Genomic DNA, 20,825 nt, shown 5'->3' with positions numbered 1-20,825 from the left:
AACTTGGCAGGCATCAGACTCAGAGGAAGAAAGTACAAATGGGAGAGGAAAAGGGATCTCAGAATTCCTGAACTATCACTTGACTGCCACAGGCCCTTCCTGCCCTAAAAAGGAATTCTCCTTTCAAAGCACTTGGTTAAACCTTTTACACAGGTCATGAGCTCTGGGAAGAGTGAATATAAATCTCGTACCCTATCATCTACCTAGATGGTGTAGGAGGGAAACAAGGGCTCCTTTGGCATGGGATGCCACATGCAGTTAGGGAGAGGCAGGGCTGAACCACAGCTCTCCTGCAGGGGCCCTGTGATGCCACCCCAGCTGGGACATCCTGTCTTCACATGGGTCCTTCAAATCTCCTTCCTAGAGGTTCCCATGGCCGGCAACACCGTGCATGTATAAAAGGTTTCCAAAAGAAAGATCCCAAGAAAACAGGAAGCAGGGTGCTGAAACGAGAGGGCCCTGAGGGTGGACACTCGGAAGAGGCCCCCTCATAGCAGAGCCGGGGTGGTGCCAAGCCTCCACCTCCACACCACGCCCACCCACGTGACCACACCTGCCTCACCTCCTCACGTGCCATGGCAGTCATCTTGGTCATCAGGGACTGAATACGCTGCTAAAAGAAGAACAGGGAGAGGTAGCAGTGAGCAGGTCTGACCACACAAGACTTAAGCAGGGTGTCGCAACAGGTCTTCGCAGTGGAACCCAAGGGCTATTTCAGCCGGTCTCGTTTTACGGTGAGCTTCATGACAGGTGATGAAAGGAAGCTGAAAAGGGTGCGAAAGGCCAGCCAACAGCAGCTGGCTGTGGGAGGCAGCTGGCCATCCTGGAAAGCTGCGGATGAAAGTGAGATTTCCCCCAAAGACTTAGGCGGAAACCTCAGGGGCTACATGGACCACTCACCTCTTCAGCAGCCTGAAGCTCGTCTTCCTCGTGGGCGTCGGCTTTCTCTGCAGCTAACAGCCCTGTGGGAAGTGCCATTTTCTTGTCCTCAGCCTGGAAGGGAAGATGGGAAGACAGCTGAGCACTGCAGTTGGAGATTCAGCAGAGAAAGGACAACACTGAAAGGGAGCATGAGTCTGTGAAGGAAAACACACAGATCTGGACAAGTCACCCAGTCTCTGGGGAAGAAAGCAGGATCCAGAGACCGGGGCTTCCCCTACTTTAATTCCTGCCAAGAGCAGATCACTGCCTTAAGATCACTGCCTGTTTTTCAGCAGAGACCCATTAGTGGGATAGGAAAGTAATTTAGCATGTATGATTGGCATCTAAATAAATTAAATAAAAATAACAGAACACAACACATCCAAGTGCACTACAGGTAGTAAAGGGTTATGTACTGCTTTGTGAAACTTTTGTTTTGGGGGTTGTATCTGCAGGGTGTGTGTGTGTGTGTGTGTGTGTGTGTGTGTGTGTGTGTGTGTGTGTGTGTGTGTGTGTGTGTGTACTGAACCATGATGAAAAACGGCATTCTTACTGCCAAGAGTGGTCAGCAAAGTTTGAAAACCACTGGCCTGAAGGATAAGACTCTAAATTGCTTGCCCTGGTGCTTAAGCTCCAGGCTATGGACCCAGCTCAAACTCTAAATACACGGCACCACGCTCAGGACACCTGGAGTAACGGCTGCTCCCCAAACCTGGGCTGCAAGTCTAGGGTTCTTGGTTTTAGCTCCATCTTTGCCATTCACCAGCTGGCAACCTCAGGCTTACCTTCTCTGGATACTGGGGTCTTCTAGGGTTGAATGAGAGGACTGCCCTCAGATACCCTTCTGAGACCATCCCAGTTCTGAGATGCATTTCTATAACAAGCCTATGACTGACCCTGGGGCGTGGCCTGAGCGTCTCCATATATCTACAGGGGATAAGACTTCCAGTTCAAATGTGCCATCTCACATGAGAATGATAAGGCAAGGCCAATGCGAATAATATTTCATGGGCATCTCATGATTTTTCCAATCATAACCAAATTGCCTTATTTCAGAATATAGTCATATACATAGACATTCTTTTCAGACTTAAAATTACATATTACACATACACATCAAATTCTTATACACTAGATGCCACATGACACTCAAACCCAGAAAAAAAACCTTGCTTTGGAGGAAATGGCTGTTTGGTTGAGTGAAAACACAAATGTGGAAGAAATAAGAAGAAAACCAAAAAAGAAGATGTCATAATGAATGCATAAATGATTGTTAATGATAATCATAATAATGATGATAGTTAATGCTTTGTAGGTGTGCACTATGGGTTGGATTATTCTGCATCCCTTATATTTTAATCTTCACAACCATGTTGTGAGGTAGTACAATTTCTGCCCCCATTTCACAGATGCTGTGAACTAAGGCACAACAAAGTCTACTGACCACAGTCACACAGTGAAGGGGAGGAGCTAGGGCTTGAAACCAGCCAGTCTGGCTTTAGAACATAAGCTCCAAGTCACTGTCAGTGCCCCCCAAGGACTGAGACAATGACCACAGAAAGCAGAGGGAGGCCGGGGTCAGGGAAGGCTTCCTGGAAGGACTGAGGAATGGGGGATCTGCACAGAGGTGGGGTGTCAGGAGAACGGCAGGGGGAGTGGTGTCTCATTCAAGAAAATCTGGGGGTCAGGAGGGGAATGAGGAAAGAGGTTTTACTAGATCTCAACCTGTGGACTCTACTTTTTAAGAGGCCACTGGCCACTTTAGTTAGCACGTTATTATTGCAAAGGCAGTGGATAAGAGCACAGGCTTTGATGTCACACAGATCTGGGTTCAGATTCTTATTATGGCACTTTAGGAGCTGTGTGATCTTAGACCAATCACTGAGCCTCTCTGAACCTCAGCTTTCTGCCCTGAAAAACAGAAGTAAGTATCTTCCTCCCAGAGTTGTTCAGAGGAATAAGTGAAAAAATACACGTAGAGCCCTGAACAAAGGGCCTGAACACAGGAAAGGTTTGGCACTGTAAGATTTATATGCCTTCCCTGCTGCTGACAATTAAGAACCATGAATGGATACTGATACATACAAAAAAAATACGTGAATGAAGAGAAATCCTTGATACTCTTTTATGAACTTATAAAGCCCCATCTTGAATGTTCCGTTTTTCCCACACCAGGTTGTCTTAGTACAGGGCCAGCCTGTAACACATGCTGTGCTCTCTCTCACTGCCAGCAGCCTGCTCACACCTGTGTAGGGCCTCTCATCAGATGAGGAGTGCTAAGGGCTCTGGGAGTGGACTTCATCTCTACAGTTTTAGACTTATTACAGGCCATCTGTGTGACCCTGGTGTCATGACTTCCAATCACCCTTCACTTCCAGTCCCATGACGAGGTGTTGCCTGCAGGGGCAACAGACTGGGGACGCCACGAGGGAGATTCAGGGGCCAAAGGCAGCTGGCACATCCCCGCTGCCCGGGGTTGCCCAGGGACCAGAGCCCTGCTGTCCCACCCCTGCTGGGAGCCCGTCCGCGTCAGACAGAGGCAAAGGGGAGGAGCACTTGCGTCTCTCAAACATCCTCTCCCATTAGCCAAGCTTTTCTTACCTTCTCTGCTTTGCTCTGGCGGCTAAATCCATACCTCCTGCAAGCCACAAAAGAGGGGAGTTCAATTACTATTAAAAAAATAAATTTGATCACAGGCATTTTAGTTGGATTTTTATATGAAAAGCACCAAAAAGAATTTAGGCTATTTGGTGACTGGAGAACATGTTTCAAGTGCCTAAACCAAAACCATATCCCACTGTTTTTGAATAAAGGGCCCGCCATTCTATTTGCCATATAAATGCCATAAATGGGAACGCTTCCTGCAGAGTGCAACGTTCTCTTTAAGTGCGATTATTACTCTTTGAATCGGGAACTGCATTTCAGATCCACGGTTTAAGCTAAAAGCCTTAAAAATATTTGTATGATATGTGAATGTGTTTGCTCAAGCTAAATATGCTTTCTAAATGACTACTTTCATAACCTCATGTCCAGCCCATTTTTCATTCTCAAACACAATCCAAGCATGACGCCAATAATATTGTGTGCTCACTGCATGCCAAGTTTAAATTCAAAGATGCTCACAAATGCACTTTGGTTTAAATTAGCTTTTCAGGTTCTAATTAATATCTATTTTTTAAAGCAATGCAAAAACCATTCGACCTAGAACAAAAGCCATAATGCAAAACACCCAAACTCACTTACCTTTAAATAGTTTTTAAGGAAATAAAATCACACGCAACCGTTTAAGAAAAACAAATCAAGGGCTCCTGCTCTGCCTTCGCTCACACCTCACCCTGCTTGCTGCGTCATGTGCTGGCCTCTGACCTGGTCTCGGGCCTCCACGCCCCCTCTTCCTTCCCCATCCCTTATTCAACCTCCCGCTGGCCTGGCCCACACCTGTCACTGGCAGGGAACACATGCCCTTGTGGCCACTGTCACCAGGGCCTCCCTTCCATGGCCCCGCCTAACAACCGCTGAGCCTCCCTCACCGCCAGCAGGTCGCCTTCCCCACTCCTGTGCGTCGGCCCCTGAGCAGAGCTCTGCACACTGTGCTAGTCTCCTGGCTCCTCCTACTTTCCTATTCACTCCTCACACCTCAGCTCTAAAGCCACCTCTTCTTTGAAGCGTTCCCAGACTTTGCTTTGGATGGTTTTAGTCATTTCCAAAAGTCAGTTCCATTTTCAATCTGAAAATCTCAATCTGGGACCAGTGCTTTGCCTGCCATGTGATGAGTGTGAAGGGAAACACACACTTGGGCACAGGATTTCTTAGAATTCTGCTGACAAATCACAGGCTTAGTTTACAGTTGAGTCTGGTATACAAGGTGGGTTGGGAAGTAGAAAGTCAGGACAATGGGTTTAGCTAGAGTCTTCACTCTGGTGCCAGCAAACTGTGTAACATGGGAGAAATTGCTTCACCTCTCTGAGCTTTGTACCACTGATATGGAATTGCAAACATGATCCCAAGCCCTGTTTAAACAGCTTCCATAGGATTTCTATAAATTACCACTGACGGTACGGGAGGGCTGGAAGGAGATACAAACTATAGGCTGGGTAGTTTGGGTTGGAAACTTTTCAATTGCTCAAACATTCTGCCCTGGCTGATCCATCCCTGTGCCTGTACGTGTTCCCCCTACTTCCTCGACAGAAATCATGTCCAACTGCCTGTTTGCCTGTCTGCATCCTTCTCCAAGAAAATGGAGAAATCAAGAAGCCAAAACTATCACCCGACCCTGCAATAGGTTGTCTTATAACTGGAGAAACCAAAAGTCACTGCTGGTTACACTGTGCCCATCCTCTAGGCACAGATCTACAGGCCCAAAGTGCAGCAGACCAAAGTTATGTTTTGAGTATCCACCCAAATCCTGTACAGGACCTTATGGCAGATTCAGTGAACTGGCTTAGTCAACATCTAGCATCTTACTATACCGTGGAGGCAGGAGAACAAACAACTCTATTTTCTATACTCTCTTGCTCCTGGGGCTCTGAATACTACTTAGGTTCCATCAGTGAGATGCATTTCCTGGAGTTCTGAATGTGTAGCAGTTAGAGAAGGAGACAGCAAAAGCACAAAGGATTCACTGCACTGGTGCGGATCCCAGTAGCAGTAACCTGGTTCTGGGGCCAGAAGCTGTCACGGTAGTTTTCTGATTTTGGCAAAGTGGGTGGGTTCTTTGTCAGCAGCTGCAGTACCAGCTTCCCAACTCCACAGGCAACAGCTTGATGGAGGCAGAAGCAGCATCCTAGGCAGCCCAGATCTAATGTGACACTTGGGAAGTGACCCTGCTCAGCCCATGTCACATCTCTTAACTCCTCCCATCCACCCCTGCAATCAGTCCTTTCTGCTGAAACTAGTGGGAAGGCTTTGTGTCCTGAACCAGGGAGCGCTGACCAACAGAGGGTCTCTCTGAAGTTTCCCACTCCTAGAAGTGTCCTTGCACCCTGGGTATTCTTTTGTTTCCCAGGCCTTCCGTCTGTGGAGACCTTCAGGGCAGAAGACATACCCTCAGGCAGACGGGCCTTATCTAAGGCCCAGGAACTTTACAGATTTTCCAAACAAAGCAGTAAACAGCTAAATCTGAGTATATCAATTCCCAGGTCCCAGCTACTTCTCCTTAAAGACAGAGGCTCTGGGAAGACTTTTCTGACCACCCAAAACTAGGTTAGGCCCACACAGATATGCACTTCTGTGTTGACACCCACGGGGTACAATAATTATGTGTTATGTGCAATCTGTCTGTTGAGCCCTGGAGGGGAGGGAATTTGCTTCATTCACTTTTTTTTTCTTTACATTTTTTAAATTGAGGTATAATTCATATAACATAAAATTCACCATTTTAAAATGTATACTTCAGTGGTTTTCAGTGTATTCACTATTTTGTGCAACCACCACTACTGTCTAATTCTAGAATAGTTCCATCACCCAAAGAGCTCCACACCTAATATATATATAAATAGCAGTTAGTCCAATTTTCCCCTATCCCCTTCCCCTGGCAACCACTAATCTACTTTCTGTCTCTGTGGATTTGCCTATTCTGAACATTTCATATAAATGGAATCGTACAACACGTGGCCTTTTGTGCCTGGATTCTTTCACTTAGCATGTTTTCAAAGTTCATCAATATTATAGCATGAATCAGTACTTAATGCCTTCTCATGACTAAATAGTATCCCATTGTATGAAAAAACCACATTTTGTCTGTCCATTCAGCAGCTGATGGACATCTGGTTTGTTTCCACTTTTTGGTGACTGTGAATAGGGCTGCTATGAATATTCACTTTTGTATCCCCAGCGTCTAGTGCAGTGCCTGGCACATAGTAGGTACTTGATTAACGTTTGCTGAATGAAGAGTCCTGCTGACTCTTCTAAAGGTTTCCTTCTCCATGTGACACAGTGGCACTGCTTCCATGACAAAAAAGAGCTGTCCTCAGCTGCCTATCAACATCTGCCTCACTTGCTCACTGGTCCCACATCTCTGGGAGACTCTTCCGTGTTGTTTGAGTTTCACCAGAAGAACATGATACCCTTTTGCGGCCTATCATCCTCACAAAGAGCAGGGAGATGCTTCAACTTATTTCTACTACAAACACATTTACTTCTCTTTCATCCTTCCTAAAGCATCCTTTCATGCTGTATCCTACAACCTACCTTTCCTCTTGCCCTGTCAGCTGGGCCCTTTCCTCTCAAGCGCCAGCCTGATATGCAGTGCCACGTGCTTCAGTGTGCTCCTGGATTTCCCGTTGTTAGCTCTGACCCACCAACCCGGCTGACCTCTACACCGTCAACACCAACATAGCTCCAGCCCTCTCACCACCCAGTCACTTCCTCACACTCCAGACCCAAGACTCGGTCTTTATCATCAAGGATGTACATCTTCTAGAACTTTAAATTAGTGTTCATATACCCAAGTTATTCCAGACATACTTAAACATATTCCAATAACTAAAGCATGTAATAAAAAAATTTAAATTTAACTTAATTATTAAAATTCTGTTCCTGAGCCATACTAGTCACATTGTAAGTGCTCAACAGTCACACGTGGCTACTGGCTACCATACTGTACATCACAGTTCTAGAAAACAAACTAACTTTCTCCCCTAGGGCAAAATAAGACAGATATCAAATCGTCTGGAATCCAGAACAAATCAGGGGCATAAAAAAGCCCTAAATACTAAGGACTGTGGATTCTGTTCTTTGTTCAGTCAACGAGCATTTACTAAATACTCTATGAGCATGTCATGGGCCTTCAGAGGGGACACAGGTTGGGAGAGACATGTCATATGCACTTAAAATGCATTTCCCCACAGTGACAGTTTCATAGTGTGGTTAGTTGTTTAAGTTTAGCTCTTAAAAGTTGATTGGACCCATAATATAATTGAAATACTATAAAGATACAATTGTGTTTAAGTCTAAAATTGAAACTATGAGTCTTGTTTTTCCAACAACATAACATTTAAACAAATATACCCAACATGTTTTTAACAAGACACACAGTCTGTAAGGTCCTCAGCATAGTTGGCCAGGCTCAAAGTCTAGCCTTATTTGAGCAACTGAAAGTCAAAAAAGGGAGAAGAAACTGGGATGCGGGCCTCAAAGCCAGATGCTCTGCGGGCTTAGGCTGATGACTGACCTCTAACCCCAAAGAAGAAACACTGCTTTCAGACCTTCTTATGCTAGGAGTCAAAATATTTTCCCTCTTGTCAAGAGGCGAGATGAAGAGGAAAACAGAAGCACTGACAACAGATGAGGCATGAGGATTCCTAGGTGGGGATGAGCAATTAAGGGGTGCCACGACAGTGAGGGGGTGGCAGGGAGGAGTGGAGTGAGTCCCCAAGGCAGCAGGGGCCCAGCCTTGCTGGATTAGGAAGGAAAGGGAAGAGGGTAAGGCTTCTCATAAAGGGGCTGGAGGGAGGGCTAGAGCTGGGGGTAAGGATAACATAGGGACAAGGAGAACTGAAAGGAGGGGCTCAGGTGAGGCTCCTCATCTGAATCTAAAGGTCACACTTAAGGGCATTTGAGAACTGAAAACTGCTGCTGCTCAGAATGATGGTGATAAAGACGACAGTGGTGATGGTGATAGTGATGAAGAGGAAGATGATGGTGATGATAATGATGGTGGTGATGATGGTGACTGTGATTATGGTGATGATGATGATGATGGTGATGATAGTGATGGTGATGATGATGGTGTTGGTGGTGGTGGTGATGATAATGATGATGGTGGTGATGATGGTGATTGTGATTATGGTGATGATGATGGTGATGATAGTGATGGTGATGATGATGGTGTTGGTGGTGATGGTGATGATAATGATGATGGTGGTGGTGATGATGATTGTGATTATGATGATGATGATTATGGTGATGATAGTGATGGTGATGATGATGGTGTTGGTGGTGATGGTGATGATAATGATGATGGTGGTGGTGATGATGATTGTGATAATGATGATGATGATGATGGTGATGATAGTGATGGTGATGATGATGGTGTTGGTGGTGGTGGTGACAGCACCTAACAGTTGACATTTCCTTTTTTTTACATGAGACAAACTGTTCGAAGTCCTTCATAAAGACATTGTTATGTAATCCTCATTGAATGGGAAGGATCTCAAGCAGTGGAGAGTATTGACTTAAAACCCTAAGGGAAGAGTAAGAGAGACAGAAAGGGGGCGAGCAGCCTGCCCAAGGAAGGGGAATAAACGGACACTTCTTGGGGCTCTAAGTTTTATCCCATTTGCTCTGTCAGCTGTAACATCCACTCTCTGGTTGTTCAATCTCAGATCAAACAACCAACGCTGGGCCTGTCTTCCTAAAATCAAGAACCAAACTCCCACCAGAGGCTCAAACAACATTTGCAGATAATAATGATGACCTGTTTTTGGAGTCCAGCAAACCTGAGTTCAAGTCCCAGTATGAGGCTCTTACTAGTTCTTAATCGTCAGCAGTTGACCTTGGGCAGGTTATTTTTTAACCTTTCTGAGTGCTGTCTTCATCATTCTCAAAAAGGGGAATGAGCTGAATAAACCATCAGAATTCTCCACCTTCACAAACTCACCCTCTCCTTACCAGAAAAGCTTTAAAAAAAAAGGCAAAATAACCCCATCTCCTAAAAAACAAACAAAAAAAGGCTTCATCAAACACCCACTCCAGGCTCAGAAATCAGGCGTCAGCATGATGCCACCAATAAGAACTAAGGCTAGTTCTGAGACACGTACTGGATATTGGAAAAAATGGAGGTATGAACAATACAAACTACCAAAAACCACACGTCCCTAAGTCTTCTCTGGCTCCGGAACATGGGACACTCCCAGAGGCTGCCTCTCCAGCTCTGGCTCGCCTGGACCAGCACAGTCTCGTGTGCCCGCCTGCAGCTGAGGGGTGGCTAGAGAGCCCCCCTCACAGTGTCCAAGGCGTGCAACTCGTCCAGTGGCACGGGACCTCACACCCGAAGGGCCCCGCATTTGGCTGTTGCCGCTGTCATGAAATCCTTAATGATTAATCATTATTTATGGTTCCCAGGGGCCTAAGGTGCCCTGCATTTTCATTTTACGCTGATTGGGCCCTGCAAATTATGTCGCTGGTCTGGAGGTGCCTGACTCAGAAGCAGCTCAATTCGCAGCAACAGCTGGTGAGCTGTGGGGCAGCCCTCACGCTCAGGTCAGGGTCAGAACTAAAAATTCCTTTGAATGAAAACGGACTAGCTTTCATTCTCAGGAAGAAAGGATCTGAGCCCGCATTACTCTCTCAAAAACAAACAAATGAACAAACAAAAAGCGGCAACTGCAATTCCATTTGAGAGACGGAATAAGTAAGGCAATTAAGCCTTAATTTCCTTCTGGTTGTCTCCAGTACCCTAGAGGGAGAAGCCATCAGATGCTCACTTGGAGATGCTAGTGGCAGTGCTGTTACTTCCAGACCCCCAGTGAGGGCTGGGTTATGAGCAGGGCAGCGCACAGCAATCACTCCGAGCAGAGGGAGAGGAAGCACAGGAAACATACTCACATCAAGGAATCAGTGACCCTAAGTAGAAAATTCAGGACACAAAGGAAGGTTAATACCCAGAGTCAAGCAAAAAATTCAACGAGGAGAAGCATTTCCGTGTGTGTGTGTGTGTGTGTGTGTGTGTGTGTGTAACTGAAAACTGAGGCTATAAGAACTGTATTTTTAAAAATTAGAGATGTTTTTAAGAAGTGACAAAACTACTTCTAAATTCTTCATTTTCCTGGTCAGGACAATTCTTCACAGGGCACCAAAACTATTAGACTCTGACACAAAGTAAAACCGCCGTAACTGCTTTCCATTCTTAGTTTACCTGAAGGTGTTCACATATGGCAGGGGCATGAAGGCAGCCCACCTGGGCCTCTGCGAACGCCCCGCGCTTCCCAACTCCCCGAGGAGGGCAGAGCCAGGGATGGGGGCTCGGTGAGGAACTTCAAAGATCAGGCCTCTCCCACCACCAGAGAAGCCACCCACAGAAACTGAGCTAATTCAACACCAGGGAGAAAAGTCCCCGGTGCTGGCAATCACAGGCTCAAACCCGGAGACTCAGTCAGGTGAAAACCAACCAAGTTCACCCCAATGAAGCAATTTAAACTAGCTTTTCTTTTCAATGGTTTTCTCAAATAGACACCTTAGACTGGGCCGCCTTCCTTACCTGCCATATTCCAACAGCGTCGTGTGGACCCGCGATTCCTCATCCAGCATCTCCCCTGTTCCCCGCTGGCGTCTGTACTTCCGACGGGGCTTGTAAGCATCCTAAGAAGTGGATGAGGCGGGGAGTTAACAAGCGTGAGGGGGCTGGTCCAGCCTGCCAGGGGCGGGAGTCCTTTCCCATGGCAGAAGGTGTACAGCTCCCCTGCAGGAGGACAGCTGGCACATGGCGACGGCCTTCAAGGAGTCTGCCCCTTTGATTTTTACACTGGAGCAAATATTTCCACCCCATCTATTGCCTGTCAGCTTTGTTTAATCTTGTTGGGTTTTTTTGTCCTATGACATTTTAATATTTCATGCAATCAAACTTATCAATCATCTTACTTCCTAACCCAGGGACTGCAAAAAAAAAAAAAAGCTCTTGTATGTTATTTTTATAGATTATATTTAGCCTTTTAATCTATTCGGAATTTTTGGGGGGGGTATAGCGAAAGGTAGGTATCTATAGATATACGTTTTTCTCTGAATGGAAAATTAAGAATCCCAACATCATCAGTTTAATAGCCTATCCTTTCCTTGATTTAAAATGACAACTATATACATATATATAAAACATGTACCAATATCACCCTCTTCAATTCCTCTTGCTTTATGAGTCTTTATCCTGTCTCCACTGTTCTTTTTCAAATTTCCTGGCTATTCTTACACATTTTCTCTTCCAAATGAATTCTAGCATCAGCTTGTCAAGTTCATTATGAAAAACTGTTGAGCTTTGACTAGAATCACACCAAATTTATACATTAATTTGGGAAGAGCTGACATGTCTATAATACTGAATCTTGCCTTGAAAATCAAGATTTCTCTCTCTATTCAAATCCTTTTTATTCTTTAATAAAATGTTCCAGAAAATAATACAAATTTTCCAGTCACTACATATCCAGACCTTTCTACCACCCAGAGACATAAACCACACAACAATCACAGATATACATGTTAACCTAGAATGTTTAAAAAAAAATTCTCTCATGGCATAGAAATCTCCATTACCAGAAAAGGAAAGTAAATACAAACCCTTCAGAGATATATATCTCTTTACAAAAGTGTTTTGAGGTTTATCCTTAAAAAACTTATAAAAACACAAAATGCACTTTAAACTTTCAATCACTTTAAAATTATTAGAGTATTATTTAGTTATAAATGTAGAAACACAGACCTCTTTTGTGTAGGACACATTCTGAAACTGCGTGTATATATATATATATATGTATTTCCTAAACACAAAGTACATGGCACGTAGTAGGTGCTCAATTAATGTCCTCAATTAAGGTCCTCACCCCCAGATGACCTGGTTTGTCATTCTACCCCAAATGAATGTCCTTCTTGACTGTCAAACTGGCATCAAACAATACCTTAATAATATTTGCTCAGGGCTCTGGGTGCAAACAGGCAGCTGTTTGTGCAAGGTATTCCAGTCAGGGCTCTGGGTGCAAACAGGCAGCTGTTTGTGCAAGGTATTCCAGTCAGGGCTCTGGATGCAAACAGGCAGCTGTTTGTGCAAGGTGTTCCAGTTTGTCCCTGGATCTTTCCTTCTCCACTAGCGGAGTTCACCACACCTAATCTCTACCTGGACATCACCAGGACAAGCACACTATCAGGTTCCTCCAGACAGTGGTATTTTAATGCTAATTAGAATTGTTGCCCTCTTGATAATTCTTGTTAACTTTATTATTATCTCACTTTTTGTTATGAAAAGTTTCAAACATACAGAAAAACATCCTTTCTGTAACATATATAATCTCAACAATTTTGTGGAAAAGGAATGAAACAGGTGCTGGGATGACCCTGGAGGGTTGTTCTTGTAACTCACTGCCGCAAATAGTCCTAGGTTGCTGCTGGTGCCTACATGAATAGGAAGCTATAAATAACACAAAACAGACTTATGGGGAAATGAAAAACATAATAGACCCATATGACGTCAGTTACTGTGTACAATTTAATTTCCACGGAGCTCTACCATTACAGCCGCACTATATGATTGAGCTTAACTGCTACTTTCCTTAGTCACCAATCATAGAGTCAATGACCCCAGACAGGAAACTGGAGTCTAAAGGACTGACTCCAAAACAATAGCATACTGAAACCGACAGCCACAAGGACCTTTTATTCTGCCAAACAATGACAAATGTTGGCCTTCGTGTAATTATCCTTACACTTTAAAGCACGCCACATACATCTCACCTTTTACATTTTGTAACTACACCATGAGGTAGAAGCCGGGCAGATGCCATTACCTCCACCTTTTGCTACTAAAGAAGCAGAGATTAAATAATTCGCCTCTCAGTTACGGTGGGCAACCCCTTCAGGAAATACCCAGCGGGCAGCAAGACAGCCACGAGCAGCCACTGCCCTCCAGAGCTCCAGGGGGCCGGACCACACCCAACTCGGCAGGAAGCACATCTCATTCTCCCAGGGCTCACCTGGCAGCCCAAACCCAAACCCTACTCTAACGGACACACCTCCGCCCACCAGCCCCTGAACAAACGCTGCCTTCCACCCAGAGGGGCTCCGCTGATGTTCCCATCAGCAAGTGCAGGGCCCTGAAACACCCCATAAGAAAGTCATTATAACTGAGACAAATCAGTTGTTTTCTTCATTCTCACATGAATAAAACCACCACCACCACCACAAAAATGAAGCCCTGGGAACTGAGTGAGGGAATGATGAGAGACGGATGGCAATCATGTCTATGGGTAGGAAAGTTAGCTGGGGAGGTAGGGTTTTCTCCAGACGCCCCTAAACTTTGTTCTTCCTCTATTCTCTTTTACATGAGCTCCGCTGTGCAGGCCTGTCTTCTGTTTTTTTGTTTTTTTTTTGCGGTACGCGGGCCTCTCACTGTTGTGGCCTCTCCCGTTGCGGAGCACAGGCTCCGGACGCGCAGGCTCAGCGGCCATGGCTCACGGGCCCAGCCGCTCTGCGGCATGTGGGATCTTCCCGGACCGGGGCACGAACCCGCGTCCCTTGCATCGGCAGGCGGACTCTCAACCACTGTGCCACCAGGGAAGCGTCTGTCTTCTGTTGTTTGAGGTTCGGCACAAGTCCCACCTCGGGTCCCCTTGAGTTTGTACAAAACAGTGTAACTCGGTGGGTAAGAATGAGGTCACTGTTTTGTATACATGAGCCAAGATGGCTTCTGTGTATCGACTCCTAGCTTTACTTCTTCACAGCAGGCTGAGACCCACAGCTCAAAACCCTCCAGCACCAACCTCAAACTTCTCACAGACCCAGTTGTTTAAAAGATGGCCCCACTAAGTAGAGTTTAGCGGTTTACAGCCTGCCCATGTTGCACGCTCTGCAAAACTGAACCTGACATTTGCGAACCACAGGTAGGATAAGCCCCGTGGTTATAAAGACCCCAGGCTGCAGCTGCCCTTCAGATTTCTCTAACCTGCGCCGGCCGAGGCTCCCTAGTTTCGTTGTCTCTCCTCCTGAATGGTGGCCCCGGCGCCTCGGCCTCGGGATGGCCTGCGCACTGACAGCCTCCCCGCCCTTCAGGCAAACCTGTCAAAGCATCGCCCAGAGACCCTGTGTGTGCTACTGCTAACCCCCCGTCCCACCTTTTCCCTTGATGAGTCCCGAAATCTCTTGAATCCCTTACAGCTGCAATGCTCCTGCTTTCACCTCATACCCTAGAGTGCGGTCTGGCACACAGTGAGCGCTCAATTACTATTATGGAATGAATATATGGAGTCAGACAGGGTTTTAACCCGTGCCCCATTACTACCTCTCTGATTTGGGGCAAATTACTTTAACCTCTGAGGTTTTCCATCTGTAAAATAGGTATATGGAGAGAGTCGTAAGGATTAGTCAATCTATTTAATGTTATCTGATACACATTAAGGGCTAAGATATACATACATGTGTATATTTGCTATTATTGATGAAATGTACTAATATATATTTTTTTACTTATGCTGCCACGTTTACATTTCATGCCCTGGATAGAAAGGCCCTCCTCACAGCGTTTCCTATGGAAGAACACAGTGGAGTCGTAGTTTTAAATGACCTGGTCTCTTAGGGGACCAATAAGAAGTCTTTTTTTATTCCCTCTGTCTCCTCTGTTCTCATACAAAATTCTAAACATTACCAAGAAATGCTCAACAAATAGTAAGCAAATGTATCTTTGGGGGCTTTGGGTAAACTTTCACAGCTACTCTTTACTCGAGGTTGAGAGGGAGTAACAGACCTCACTGCACAGGTCAGATACGTCATGAATATGGAAGGCTGACAGTTCAGAAAAGGAGGAAGTAGGCTACACAACAGCACATTAGGTGAGACAAATGAGCGATGAGGATTATGATGAGAAAGTGGAAGGGTAAGGGGAGGCCTGTCCTGGGCAATAGTTTCATTTTCTTATGTCCTTTGAAAATACCACCTCCCATCAAGCAGGCCTTCTACAAAGCGGCCACCTATTCCGTAAAAAGGAGATATGGAGAAGTCAAGAAAAGAACACATTTCAAAGGAGAAGCAGAAGTACTGGGAATAATCTCCAGGACGAAGAAAAATGAGGCCAAGACAAAAAGAGAGAACACTGGAAGGTGATGAGCTCAGAAGTTAAAAGTTCACACAACAGGGCTTCCCTGGTGGCGCAGTGGTTGAGAGTCCGCCTGCTGATGCAGGGGACGCGGGTTTGTGCCCCGGTCCGGGAGGATCCCACATGCCGCGGAGCAGCTGGGCCCATGGCCACTGAGCCTGCGCGTCCGGAGCCTGTGCTCCACAACGGGAGAGGCCGCAGCAGTGAGAGGCCCGCGTACCGCAAAAAAAAAAAAAAAGTTCACACAACAGCCTTTCTGCCAGGCAATCTGGCAAGAGGTGCTAACAGACGGAGGCATAACCTCTGAACCAACTCCACTTCATGGAATGTAACCCAAGTAAATAATTAAATATAAAAGAAAAAATTGGGCCTCCCTGGTGGCGCAGTGGTTGAGAGTCCGCCTGCCGATGCAGGGGATACGGGTTCGTGCCCCGGTCTGGGAGGATCCCATATGCCGCGGAGCGGCTGGGCCCGTGAGCCATGGCTGCTGAGCCTGCGCATCCGGAGCCTGTGCTCCGCAACGGGAGAGGCCACAACAGTGAGAGGCCCGCGTACCACAAAAAAAAAAAAAAAAAAAAAAAAAAAAAAATATATATATATATATATATATATATATAAAAGAAAAAATTTAGCTATGGGGATGTCCTACATAATAGCCAAAACAAAACAAAACCAAAAAAAACCCCCAAAAACAAACTAAGCTAGTTAAGTTAGTACCACACAATGCATAATGTACAGCCACTAAAAATGCTATGGAGGTATATTTATTGGCATGGAAATATATCCTTGATTATACTGGTGAGCAAAATAACCACACAACAAAACAGAATATATAGTATCATGTCATTTTCTGTGCTCTCTAATTTTCTATATGGATATCCATAACTATATATTTCCCACTTGGAATAACAGTGGTTATCCCTGGCTGGTGGTATCGTGGGTGATTGAGTCTTTGTACTTTTTCTCCATTTCCTAATTTTTCATTATTACCACAGTAGTAGTATGAAAGAAAAATAACTTTTGTAAAACAAAAAATCATGCATCAAAAAAATAGATGAGCTACATAACCAAGGATGAGTGCAAAAAATTGGAACAGTCCTACAATGATGGCTAAAGACAAGACAAGCTTATATTCTTATAAGTTAAAATATTTTGAAAAATATTAAAATGTTTAATATTTATTTTTAAAAAGACATGTAAGCAAGAGTAAGTAAAGTCTGCTTGTTGAGGCACAATGATAACTTGTTAATAGATGGAAAAAAAGACAACAGGACAATCTCCACTTGGCACCCATTCCCCAGCTGGACAAATGGTCTTCAAACGGGCAAAGGCAGAGGAGACGCCCTCACAAGGGCAGAGCACGCAAGCACTCTGCATGCATTTGAGTCTCTGGGACCCTGATAAATACCACCCCAGGGTCCTGAAATCAGTCAGAAACATTATGGCCAAATCAGTGTCAGGGATATGTCGGAAATCAGAGACCAGGGGAACAGTGGACAACTAGAGAAGCACCAACACCTGCTGTGTCTGAGAAGCCAGATGTAAAATGAAAACCTGGCTGCCTCTTCTCAGCTCTGCAACTGTAAAGGGAATTTATTAACCTTTCTGAGTTTCAACTTCCTGATTTATAAAATGGAAATGTAACGCATAAGTCCTTGAGTGTTGATGAGGAGTACATGAGATAACGCTTGTAAAATGCCTCATTAGATGTCAAGCACATAGAAGGCGCTCAGTCAGTACCCGGCAGCTACATGCATATTTTATAAAAGGCTGGCTCTAGAAACCTGGCACTGTCTGTAAGAGCGAATTTTAATCCTTAATTTACCATTCAGAGTTTAAATTTGGGATTCTACATGTGTCAGTATAAGGGGCAGGTAAGAAACAGTGATGAGACATCTGAAGGGCAGAACTGGGGAGAGGCTGGAAGGAGAAGAAAACATTCTTGAGAAACTGAGACTTGCAAAGAGCCACACCCTGGTCACCTAGGAAAGACTTTATTCCCTTTACGAGGGGAGGGACTCTCCTTGGAGAGAGCGACAGCAAACAAAATGCAGCAAGCTGTTCCATGTCTTACACTGACTCACAAGAAGAAGACAGGGGCATGGAGCCCTGGAATCCCTGACAAGCTCCTGGGACCCTCACTCCAAGGCCGCAAGCAAGCGTGTGCAGAAGTGGTGGGTGGGAAGGATGGAAGTTAATGGCAACAGGGCTCAGCTCAGAAACCTAAGAAGACAGCATCTAGAAATGGGAGAGTATTTTCAGTAGGTAGAGAAAGAAGAAAACAAACAAACAAAACCCAAAGGCCAGCTCTGGCCATCCATAAAAATTTTTTTATCATTCCTGTTGCAAATGTATTGACAGTCAACCGAGGAGTAGGTTCACACATAAAAAAGGAAATAAACTAAGCAATTTGAACTATTATCAGAGACCTACAATTTTTTTCCCATTTTCCTTTATCTTGAGATTATTTTCTAATGAGCTGCAAACAGCATTTTATCTAGCATTTTATTGCATCCTGGCTCCATCATCACCAATGTGACCTAGGGCAACCTACATAACCAATCTGTGCCTTAGTTTCCTCACCTGTCAAAAAAAAATACTATTACTTCATAGGGTTGTGGTGAGCACTAGATAAGTTATATATAAATGCTTAGAACAATGTTTGGGCACTATAGATTTGTCAAGAATTTAAGTCATATTGCCAAGCAGAAGACGATTATCTTTAAAAACTGCATTACAAACAAGAAGAAGAAATAATGTGTCTCTAGAGGCCTGAAATGTTTAATAGGTAAAGAGACATCAGGCCCAGTTTGATCAACAGCTACACTGGCCTTTTATTCTTGGTGATACAGCCAAAAAATGTAATATTTCTCACTCTCTACCCAGGGCTCCAAGTGAGATTTGCACATGAAGATATTCAATTAAACATTAAATATTTTTTACACTATTGATAATATGTATAAAATAGATAACTAATGAGAACCTATTGTATAGCACAGGGAACTCTACTCAGTTCTCTGCAGTGACCTAAATGGGAAGGAAATCCAAAAAAGAGGGGATATATGTATACGTATAGCTGATTCACTCTGCTGTACGGCAGAAACTAACACAACGTTGTAAAGCAACTATACTCCAATAAAATAAAATAAAATAAAACAACATGCTGAAAATAAAAAAAAAAAAAGAATTGGATTTTATAAGATTTGATACAGTAATATATGCCTGTAGTCGTAATTCTGGAAAAATAAACTTCCTACAGCTTCTTAATTAAAAAAATTAAATAGTTTTTACGTTATTGTTTTTGAATAGGTAATACACAGACTTAGTATAAAATCCAAATAGTACAGAGTTTATAGGGAAAAGAGAATTTCCCTTCCTCTCCTGCCACTGGCTCCCCGGCTCCCTGTATCAGTGGAGAAATGAAAGCATTTCTTTTCACTTCTTTTAAATGAAGCATCATTTTAAAACAAGGGAAAGCAACAGCACATCCAACCAATTGGTTATTATTTGTCATGAAAATGTGATTAGGAGGAAACTTTAACAGCATACAAGACTCTATATTGGTTTAGCGGAAAAAAAACTACAAAATTACATTCAAAGTATAATTCTAATTCACTATAAAAATACACATTAAAAACACAGAAGAAATATGTCCAAGCATCAAAAGTGGCTGCTTCTGTGTTGTTAGATTAAGGTTGATTTTCTTCCTCTCATCTATCTTTTTTTTTTTTTTATGGCAGCACGCGGGCCGGCTCCAGACACGCAGGCTCAGCGGCCATGGCTCATGGGCCCAGCCACTCCGCGGCATGTGGGATCTTCCCGGACCGGGGCACGAACCCGCGTCCCCTGCATCGGCAGGCGGACTCCCAACCACTGCGCCACCAGGGAAGCCCCTATCAATCTTTTTAAAGAAAACTTTAAAGATGTTCTAAACTGAACGTCTACCTCACAACCAGGAAAAAAATTACTTGCTGTTCTATCATGTCCTCTTAGTATTATTATTTAATACTGCCACCAAATCTGAAAACAGCATCTGGCTTCAGAGTGTAACTATGTTAAAGGTTTTCCATTTCTCCCATTTTCAAAATGGAACTGTGGCAAAGATAGGAATTACAACCATAAACTGACAAAGGCTTTTTTGTTTTAAATGAGCATTTCATGTCTTTCATCATCAAACTACTGTTATTCTTTTCACAGTAATCACCTGGGGAGACCACACATTTATTCTTAAAAGTAAAAAAAAAAAAAAATGCAGAATAACTCTAGACATTATTTTCTAAAGGAAGTGAATTTACAGCCAGGCATTGAGGCTCCATTCCCATCGGCTCATGTAGGGAGGCTGGGGGGTGAAGGCTGGCAAGGTCCTGCGGGGCTCTGGCCCAGCGTGTTTTGAAAAGGCCCAAAGCTCTCCTCTGGCCCTTGCACTGGGGAAGTGGGCACATGAGTGCAGACCCTGAGGTTAAGATACACTGTGCTTGGGGACAAAGGCCGTCCCAGAGTTTCCCACACAAAGCTCAGAAGCTACTCTGCCATCCCGAAGGCGTCATGGCGGTGGTCACCTCAGTGCAGCAGCTCTAGTACGTCATCTGCTCTTTGGAGCTACGTGACGTTTACAGCTGCCGCTGGCACAAATGAGGAAGGGCTTCGGGTCTGGAAAACGGGAACTAAGGGAAACACAGGGCAGTGGTTGTGGCCCGTTCTACGCTGAACGCTGGCATCAGATACCGGGCACGCACGGCGGGCAGGGCCTCCCTCACCTGTGCACCCGAGATCAGCTCTTGGGCAACCCGGCAGATGGCAACCTCGGGGGGCAGGGGCTTCTGTGATTTACCTCAAAGGGCTGCTTGGAGGCTACGACCCTATGCTCTTCCGTTACAGAAGAACTCAGGCAGGGAACTCACCGAGAGGTCAACCACTGTCTTGACGGCCTTTTCTTTTCTCTTGATGAAGTCATCATCCTGCAAGACAAGAAGACACAGGGATGAAACAAATCTGCCTGCGTAAAGACGGAAACTCAACTGGACTGCTCAGCAGTCTGTCTTATAAACTGACTTCTCGTCACAACTTTGCCTGAAGAAGTCTCAATTTTCTAACAAATTGGAGTACATCCTGCATGGGA

General features: G+C 44.7%; 1 protein-coding gene across 2 annotated transcripts in view; it reads right to left on the bottom strand.

The window, feature by feature from the left end:
* The window catches only part of CCDC93 (CCC complex scaffolding subunit CCDC93), a 94,603-nt gene that overhangs the window by 56,130 nt on the left and 17,648 nt on the right, over nucleotides 1-20,825 (bottom strand). Inside the window, exons 6-10 of one of the 2 annotated variants that reach the window (XM_079710350.1) lie at nucleotides 20,608-20,664; nucleotides 11,120-11,220; nucleotides 3,523-3,559; nucleotides 901-993; nucleotides 563-613 (exon numbers count right to left, since the gene is read on the bottom strand). In XM_079710350.1, the coding sequence (XP_079566476.1) occupies nucleotides 563-613; nucleotides 901-993; nucleotides 3,523-3,559; nucleotides 11,120-11,220; nucleotides 20,608-20,664 (339 nt within the window). The remainder of the gene's footprint in view (nucleotides 1-562; nucleotides 614-900; nucleotides 994-3,522; nucleotides 3,560-11,119; nucleotides 11,221-20,607; nucleotides 20,665-20,825) is intronic. The other variant, XM_079710351.1, reaches the window with a different exon arrangement.

The sequence above is a fragment of the Hyperoodon ampullatus genome (genome assembly GCF_949752795.1).
Source record: "Hyperoodon ampullatus genome assembly, chromosome: 8".
NCBI classification, from domain to species: domain Eukaryota; kingdom Metazoa; phylum Chordata; class Mammalia; order Artiodactyla; family Ziphiidae; genus Hyperoodon; species Hyperoodon ampullatus.
The sequence above is the reverse complement of the archived record's forward strand: the minus strand, read 5'-3'. Positions and strand labels throughout refer to the sequence as shown.